Source organism: Pseudoliparis swirei, chromosome 21 (assembly GCF_029220125.1).
Source record: "Pseudoliparis swirei isolate HS2019 ecotype Mariana Trench chromosome 21, NWPU_hadal_v1, whole genome shotgun sequence".
Classification (NCBI taxonomy): Eukaryota; Metazoa; Chordata; class Actinopteri; order Perciformes; family Liparidae; genus Pseudoliparis; species Pseudoliparis swirei.
This window is the reverse complement of record NC_079408.1, coordinates 5,519,854-5,529,246: the sequence shown is the minus strand read 5'-3', so window position 1 is coordinate 5,529,246 and position 9,393 is coordinate 5,519,854. Positions and strand designations below refer to the sequence as shown.

General features: G+C 46.4%; 1 protein-coding gene across 1 annotated transcript; it reads right to left on the bottom strand.

Moving 5' to 3' along the window:
- Positions 1-51: 51 nt before the first annotated feature.
- Positions 52-9,266, bottom strand: efs (embryonal Fyn-associated substrate). Its single transcript, XM_056442421.1, has 7 exons — positions 9,040-9,266; positions 6,945-8,258; positions 6,599-6,727; positions 4,675-5,607; positions 3,942-4,013; positions 2,413-2,670; positions 52-2,224 (listed from the first exon to the last, which is right to left on the bottom strand). Exons 1-7 carry the CDS (start codon positions 9,049-9,051, stop codon positions 2,039-2,041), a joined length of 2,904 nt encoding a protein of 967 aa, XP_056298396.1. The 5' UTR covers positions 9,052-9,266; the 3' UTR covers positions 52-2,038.
- Between the last annotated feature and the right edge of the window lie 127 nt (positions 9,267-9,393).

Genomic DNA, 9,393 nt, shown 5'->3' with positions numbered 1-9,393 from the left:
CAAATAGATATCCTGCAGAAAAATACATTACAATAAATGTATGTGTACATATTAAATAATCCAAACAGTTGTTTAATTACAAAAGATGTATTTGTGCATTCTGAACAGGAATACAAGACAAACATCAAATGTAGTGTTAAATGTAAGAGGTGTATTACTGTGGGAGAAAAGTCAAAGATTCACTTCTATACCTCAGCAAATACAGATAACAGACTCATACGAGTTCACGTAGTGTAGAAAACTTCCTTGTACAAAAGAAAAAACAGCCACATCTTTGAAGTGTAAGGCAGCATATTTTTTCAGAAAGAAAATGTTCTTCGTAAATTACCCAGTAATATAGCACCCCATGGCGAGCTATGTGCATATATATAAAAAAAATACGCAAATTAAAGCCATGCAAACAGGAAAGCAAATAACATAACAAATGACAGTAATAAATATACTGCTAAAGGTTACTTGCCAATCATGCTCTCGTCCTAGTGTAGAGCTTGTTTTGCCAAGCAGGCTTTCATTAAGAAACACCTCAAACCTCCACATGGTGGCACTGCAGCAGCAGAGATGTCAAAGCAGGAAAATTAAGTATTCTTCAAAGAATGATTTAACCAAAGCCACACAAGTGAGACAATTATGCGATGCCCTCATGATACTGAATTTGAGCTGGAAAAAAAACACCAATAACAATGCATGATTAAAAAATATGACCAACGATGAGAGCAATTTGTCAGTATTCCAACCCCAACTTTTTAGAGTACCTTTGTAGTGTTGACACGTTTTATGGGCCGTTTGCCCACAGACCAACAAATAAAATCTGATAACTTGTATAAACAAAAATGGTTGAGGTCAGACTGTAATACTATTTTCTTAGGGTAGTCTGAAAAAAGGAAATGGGTGTTTTGTGGGATTTAAGATGCAAAGTTCCCCCCTTTTATCAAAAACTAGTGTATATATATATATATATATATTGTAAAATGGCAAGTGTCAACTGAACTGCGTTTACCTGCTTACATTATGAATTAACGATATCGTCATTACACCGGGCCCGAGTTTCTACTCGACATGAAAGTGAGTAAGCACTGCTGACGGGCGGTTTAACATCTTGTGGGAAATGAACATGAAAAGCAAAAGAAGTCAAAGAAAGGTATGCATGCATCTGCAAGACATGTAGCGACAGGTGAGCTTGGAAAAGGTTTCTTATCCGCTGCCAGGATACCATGTGACTGTGGGAAAGAACAGGATTAGGTCAATCCTCCCCCAACTAGCATAACCGACTCTCGAATACTGTCTGTCAGACAGGATTTTTTTTTTCCTCATGCGGCGTGTGCACCTGCATGCGTCGAGAGGCTTCTCGTTATCTCTTCTAATGGATTACAAGCTGTACTGCAGATTGCTTTCTTGTGGAAAATGGGGACAACACAACACATACTTGCAGATTCATGAATGGAAGTCGGGGACACTACCTACTCCACAACTCCATCCATATTAATCCCAAAACACTCGATATGCTGCGTCAACAGCTTCAGAATAATAAGCACAAAAAGGCCTTTCAGGTTAACAGTAGAAAGTAGGACAGAACCAGGATGTTAGGCCTCCTTCTGGGCTATTTTTGGAACAAGGGGGGATGGCTGGCTGAATAAATAAAAAGGGAAGGAAGGAAGGAAAATGGCTATCATGTGAGGGAAAGAAAATATGGCAAGCATAATAAAGCAAAGTTCCTAAGACAAACAGTCCGCGCGGACGCTCAAAGCCACGGAGGGGCTTTAAATATTCAATAAGTTAACACTCAAAAAGACAAGTGTGCCTGGCATCAAAGCACAAAAAGGCAAGCCAACACACACTTGGAGGACAGAACCAACACTCACAACCCATCCTAGTAACAGCTGCAGCGAGGCGAAACCCGATTCCAGGGTTTCGCCGCCGCTTGCTCCGATCCCATTCGAACGCAAGAGTCTAACAACAAATAAGGCATTTTTTTTTTTTTAAAGGAGAAAATATATATGTGTAGTGTAAACAAAGTTTTTAAGCAAGTGATTTGGAAATATCATGAAGATATTTCTGCCAGGCGCTGCAGCAGAGTGGAGAAGCCGGCGGCCTGCTGGGAGAGCTCAGCGACGCGGTCCACCATGTCCTGGGTGGCGGATACCGACGGGTAGTTTTGTGCGGCGCCTTTCGTTGCCACGACAACCGACTTCAAGGACTGACAGAGTCGTCCCCCTGAGGTTGTGATCTGCATAAGAGAAGATGAATACGAACACAATTATTATCAAACGACTGATCGACTCCACAGTTACTGTCCGGCGAGACGAGAGCGTGCACACTGCGTGCATCCAATCGTCAACGCAGCAGCTATATTACATGATTTTGCACAAATAATGTCATGAAAACGAAATGTGCGTCGGGGTTCTCTCTACGCACCTTGGCCCGGACGCCGGCGGAGGTGAGAAGGCGGGAGAGCGTGTCCCCAATGAACACCAATTTGTGTGCCGTCACGATGAGACTCTTTCCCCTGGCTACGAAGATGCGAGGCGGCTGGTTGCCCTGCACGCTGCTGAATAGCACGTCGATGGCGTCCGCCAGGCAGGAGAGGTGAGCGAGGCTCTGAGACGAGTAAAAGGACAGCAGCTCCGAGTCCTCCAGGGAGAGGGACACAGGAAGCGGAGGGGATGGGGTCAACTGTGCAAAGGAAAGAAGGAAGGAAGGAATGAAGTTAGTGTTTGGAAGGGAAGTCAACAAATCTGAGAAATTGGATGGCAAAGTGGACGTTTTCCTCATTGGATAATCCCCGTTAACGGTGGGACATCCAAACATGGAGAATGAAAAATAAACAATACATGTTCAATGCCCTCTTGCTATGCTGCAGTTATTCCCATTACATTCAGAGGACTTACAGCTCTCACGATTAGTCGTTAAACTGATAGCCGATTCATTTTCTGTTGATCGGTCGACTGTTTTGATAACTGAAAAGAACACTTGATGCTTTTCTTTGTCCCCCATGACAGTAAACTGAGTTTCGCAATGTTAGTTGTACAACGCAAGATAGTCTATAACATTTTTTTAAAGAAATTAGAACGATTATTTTTTACTTTCTGACATTTTATCGACCAAATAATGAATCCGGAAAAAAATGGATGCATGAAAGAATCATTTGTTACAGCCCTGATCATAACAAACCAATCAGACAACTCCGATTAAAAGAAGCATAACGGTGTTAATGTAACACAAGAAGTGAGAACTCGGTCCTCTTTTTAAATAAAGTTGAGTCTTGCACCGAACTTAAAAGCCTGAGAAAGTCGTACATATAGTACGTCAGCATGTGGCACTGTTGAAAGAATGACTGTGCTTTTCTGCCACTCATTGTCCTGCAGCCTCCATTCTATGAGAGGCAAGATTGTTAAGATTTACAAATGACCGTTTGTTGGTCGTCGATTGGGTAGCCAAGGAATCTAGCAAGGAGTAGAAAAAAATGGAGACTGAGTGAAGAAAACATGGCCTCAGTCTTTAAAAAGACCAAACTGACTCGAGAGACATTGTAATTCTGCGCATGTATTCTGTGCTCGCAGACTAAAAGCCTTGATGTTGGATTATCAGAACAAATACAGAGCTTAAAAGATTCTCTCAATAACGGTGGATGGCTGTCGAGCTTCGTGAGACATAAATCAAGAGAGGTTGATGGGATATTAAGTTTGTAAGTGTTGCGCAACATTGGAAGTGTAGACAAAAGATGGGTTTGAACCACATCAACAGCCAAAGAGCTGCAGCAAACTGGATTAATGAGTCACTGTGTTCATTCGTAAACAGAGCTCACTGTGGACAACACAGAGGGAATCAATGACTTATCTGTGTTGACTTGTTGTTAGTTTCGGTTGAACAAAAACTTTTGGATCGCAAGAGTGAAGGATTGTGTTTACTGTGAGAAAAAAGAAGAACAGAAAAAAGAGACTCACCGTTGGATCTGCATTGATGTTTTGTATGTGTCCGTTCTCACTCAGAATATCAGGAAGTGGCTCAGGTTTACCCTAGTGTGGGAGAGAGAAGACAGTCAGCCATTCAGACAGACTCATGGAGACTCCGTGTTTCATAGCGTTGTCACTATGAATTTATAAATAAAAAGTGTGAACAGTTGGCTGCAAAAAAGGTAAAGATGCATTTAAACAAATGAAAAAAAAACATCTACAAGAGAACCAAATACAAAATATGTAAATGATTAAAAGCCAATATAGTGTGCATTTTCTACCTGTGAGGCGAGACTACTGACTACTTGGATCCTGCTAAGTATCTTCTTTAAATTAGTTTTATCTGCCAAGTTACTTTTGTATTTGTTGTTTAAAGCTGCTAGACTGTACTGTACTGTTTTAGGCTGGATTAAAACACAGATTTGCACTTCAGTGGCACTTAAATAGCTCTTATTGTGGTACTTTTGTAGTTCGACTATGTTGAGGAAATGTTACTTTCTGTATTCTTGTTGTTCTTAGTTTGTACTCTAAGTCGCTTTGGATGAAAGCGTCTGCTAAATGACATGTAATGTAATGTAATATTAAAAAAACACAAATTAGTAGCCTAAACAAGTTGAAACGTTCTTAAACATTTTGGATATCAAATGAAGTTTAATCATGTAAATTTCCCCTTGGGGATTAATAAAGTATATATCTATCTATCTATCTATCTATCTAAACCGACCTGCAGCTTGACATAGCCAACGCTGTCCCCAGTCGGTACGGGGGCAGGGATCGGGGTCAAGCCAATCCCCGCGTACTCGTTGCTGGGGTCATCGTCGTCGCCGTCAGCGGGGCCGATGGTCAGCGTCACCGTCGACAGAGTGGGGGGCATGGGGAAGGCGGGGTGAGGGGTCGGCGGCAGGGGCCGCTCTTGGATCCAGCTTCCTTTACGGGAGCCCATCCCACCACCTGAGGGTTTCCCATCGGGCACTGGGAGCGCGGGCAGCGGCCTGCGGGACAGGGAGTCTTGGGAAGGCAAGCGCGGTCGGCCCTGAGCCTGCAGGAGGAGGGCGCTCTCCTCTAAGGAGCGCTGGACCAGCGTCAACAGCCCTTCGGACGGCGGCGCGTTGCCGATAGCGGACAACGCCGGCAGGAGGTCCAACAGACGAGCCCACGCCTGCTGAAGAGTCGGCGGCGGGTCGTCCGAATGGCACGCTTTCCACGTCGACAGGATTTCGGCCAACGAGGCGGCCAGGTCGCGCGACGACAGAGCGGAGGCCGAGCCGGAGGCGGCGCTCAGCACCGAGTGGACGAAGCCGGCGAGTGTGGCTCTCCACTGCACGTCGCCTGAGCCGTTGCTAGAAACGGAGAGGCGGCGAGTGGAGGTGGAGGAGGACGACAAAGAGTGAGGGAGCACTTCGCCGGTGAGCGCGGGCATGTCGTAGATGCCACAGTCGGGTTCAGAGGAGTCCCGGTTGTGACTGCTAACTCGTTTCTCAGATGCTAGGACGCGATAGGCCGGTCCGACATCCTCGCCAGAGAGGCTGGTGGTGGACTCCCCCGGGCCCAGAGGCACCCCTGGCAGTGTAGGAACACTGTATACGTCTTCATCGCCTTCTTCAGGCTGGACATCTGATGTGGACATATTGAGAGTGATGGTGGGGACATCATAGACCTACACGGGGAAGAAAAGACAAGAGGGGATGTTTTTATTATTATGCCTGTTGTTCACTTCATGATCGTGTGGACAGAGGATCATTGCTATGAGACAGGGACACAATGTATTCATTAGGCTATGAAGCAATACGGGGTTTCTGTGAGAACAATGACGCATCCACAATACTGGAGGTTCACAGAGTTTACAAAACCAATAACTTGTATCATGTGAGTTTAGAAGACTTTGGACTTCCTTTAAACCTGGCTTGTGCATGAAAGATCTGCTTAAAGTAAAAACACATGAAACGGGGTCACCACAAACACCAAATGTGGGCGGAGACACATTAGTCCCCTCGAAAAGCGGAGTCTAAAAGCAGGGAGTCCACATCCAGTAATTGCAGGCAAAGAGGAAAAATATAATCCAACAGCTGGCAGAGGTATTTAAGTCAGGTTAAAGGGGAGACCACTGGGGGGCAGGGTGCTGGTGGACTTGGCATGGCCATGACAGATGGGTGTGACGGGGAGAAAATAGCAGCAGCATTTGGACTGGTTGGACAGGCTCCCCAAGCAGAAAGAGACAGGTGTGGCCTCGCCTTGAAAGGGGGGCAGGGAGACCGACTGAGGGAGACGGACTGATGCTGGAATGTGGGGAGTAATGGTGTCAGGCTATACGATAGTCATCTGTTGTTCCTGAATTGCTTCACTTGTTCAGACATGAAGTCAACACACCGGTTTATTAACGGTTCCCAGACAGTTCTCAGTCATTATTAATATTCAGAAGGATTGTCATTTGATTGTCAGAATATGAAAGAAAAAGCATAATTATAGGCATGACAGAAAATCCTGTTAAATATGTCATCGATGAAAGTTTAATGTCTGCACAGACTCCACAAACACACATTTGATGTAAAACAGATATTTCAATCTCAAATGTCAGAAATGCAAGAGGAGGTTGAATGCATCCGAAAAGAAAGTGTCATTTAGGTTGGATTGTTACGGGTTGTCTTTACCTCCGACTCAGAATCAGTTTGTGGTGGGAGACTGCGAGGGGTGTCATAGATGCTATCATCGTCATCATCATCACCAATGGAAGATGGGACAGGGTGCTGCCATCTGCCACTGGGAGGGGTGTCGTACACCTACAGACACAAACGACATTCTCATTGCAGGTTTTGGTCGATCAAAAGTTGTATATTTAAAAAAAATGCTGATTAAACTTGGACAACATGCAAATTACTACACAAATAAACACCCTATGATAAAATACATTTTTGGAGCAAATAAAATAAGTCTGATCCTTAAAAAAAAACATCAATATTGGGTTTCAGTGTAATAGGTGAAGTAGTCATCACTAACCTGCTCATCCACATCATCCGAGTAATCTGGTTTATCTCCTCTTTTGTTCAGCGCGTTGTTGCTTTTCTCCAGGACATTATTCGTCCTGTCCTCCTTACTCTGAGGACCCCCCCTCTGTTTGTCCTCCTCTTGCAGGCTCGCAGAAGAGACCCGAGCAGCGGGTTTAGTTACAGAGTTAGAATCAGCCGATGATGGTGCCGAATCTTTCCTGGTTACTCCCCTGACCGGAGGAGCTGGTGGAGGAGGTTTACGGGCAAAGAGCGGCGAACCAGGAACCCTGACCTGCCCTGCTCGGACCAGCAGAGGAGACCCCCGGTGACAGGCCAGGCTGGGTTTGCCCTTTGCAACAGCGGGGCTGGGTGAACCTCCCTTGAGCGAAGCTCTGGGAGATGCTTGGATAGGGGTTAATTGAGATGGGTGCTGGTGGGCCAACGCTGTGGCAGAAGTCCTGTGGAAGTTTGCTCCCACAGGGGTAGGTGTTTGGTACATCGCAGGTGTGTCCTGGCTCACTTTCAGCTGGGGGGTACCAGGTGTTACACTAAGGCCATTAGAGCACACAGCATTGCCCACAATCCCCCCTGTTGGGGATTGGTAAACATCGTCATCTGCAAGAGGCGTACCTTTGGGCACCAAATAACAGTCGTCCGAGTGTCCAGTTGTTTCTCTAGGAATTAGATATGTAGTGTCCTCTGGTTCATCAGCTGCCCTTGGAACTCCAGTGGGTGCGAGGTACACCGACTCTGAAGCTGTGGGAGCTCCTGGTTGTCTGGCGTGCTGAGCTGCTGAAGGCATGGGACTTACTGGAGTCTGATAAAGTGTTCCTGTCACTTCTGTGCCTCGGCCTCTCAGAGAGGGTGAGCGTGGACGCCCTGCCCCCTCTAAGTCCCAGTCAGGTCTTGGCCGGAGGCCAGAGCTTGAGTGCGAGCGTGGGCGCCCGTCCTCGACTCTGCGGAGCTCCCCTGGCCTTAAACCAGCTCCTCGCACCTCACCAACACCTGGCGGGGAGCGATACACTCCATCCATGTCCTCTGCACTCCCGCTGACTGCAGTCCGGTTCAGCGGGGGGACGGGAGACAGGTAGACAGAGTCCTCAACGGGGCCACGGTGGGGGTCTGACCCTGGGGGTGGGGCGGTTTGGAGGAGTCGAAGACGGTTCGCAGGGGCGATGCCCTGTCTGCCATGCAGGGAGCAGAGCCACCAGCCCGGGCCACCACCCTGCTCTTGTTCAAGAACCATCAGTATGTCACCCTTCCGGAAAGCCAGCTCCTCCGGGCTCTCGGCTGTGTTGTCAAACAGGGCCTTTGCCAATACCGTCTGAGAGAGAGGACAAGAGCAGAAAGCATAAACAAACACACACCCTTCCGTCTAATAATGCAAACAACAGTCACACAAAATGGCCAGTAAAAATAGGTTTTAATTAACAGCCTAAATTCACACAAGCTAGTTTCTCACATCTGCACACCACAAACAAGCAAGTACATTGACATGGCAATGTCAGGAGTATCAAAAGGTTGATTGTTTGAGGCTATTGAATGGAGAGTGAATAGGAGTGAATAGGGAAGATCTCGTAAAATGTCCAATGTCAGAGAAAGAGGTACAGGAAGAGGATGGGTGAAGACAACAACAACAAAACTTAAAAATCTAGCATCACGACAAACTAAAAATTCCCAGCTGTGTCAATAATTATGAGGCTGAGAGAAAAGAGGGGCTCAGTTGGGGAGGATCAATGTTCAACTGGACACAAGGGCTTAATGGTAATGAGCAAAAAGAGAGAGAGGGGGAGGGGATACGAGGCACATCTGTCCCTTGCTGTTTAGGATTTAATTGCCAACCTAAAGTCAAGCCTTCTTTCATTTTCTAAACCAACCCCCTGGGGACAACTGGGCTCCATTGAGCCATGTGGGACCCCCTTAGAACAGTAATGGAGGCAATGAGGAGCCTGATTAAATACTGTAGACAAGGTGAGATAACATACAAGAGCAAAACCACGTCCAGCAAATGATACATTGTTTAGCTTTCAAAAAATGAAATAGCTGTAATCCTATTTTGATACCATCAAAAGAGTTAGTATAAAAGAGACAAATAATGTACTCACGGAGACAGACATCGTCGCTAAGTTTAAAGCAATGACTCAAGAGAAAATAACTCCAGTGTCCCGGTCAGTCGTGATCGTCCATCTAGATCCGCGGTGGTCCTCATGGACGAGCTGGTCGCCAGAGAGCCTCCGTGCAGAAGAAGCACAGCAGAGTCGGGGGAGGACGCATCTCACAGTCCGGGCGCCTCGTCGTCTCCGCCTTCACCCAGACGACACATTCGTTAAAAACACACACACACACACACACGCACGACAGTTTAGAAAAAACCCGGCGCAGGGCACGAGTGAGCCTAAAGGTAGGCGGGTAACGACGACACCTGTCTTCTTTTTCACGCCCAGTAACGCTACGCTACG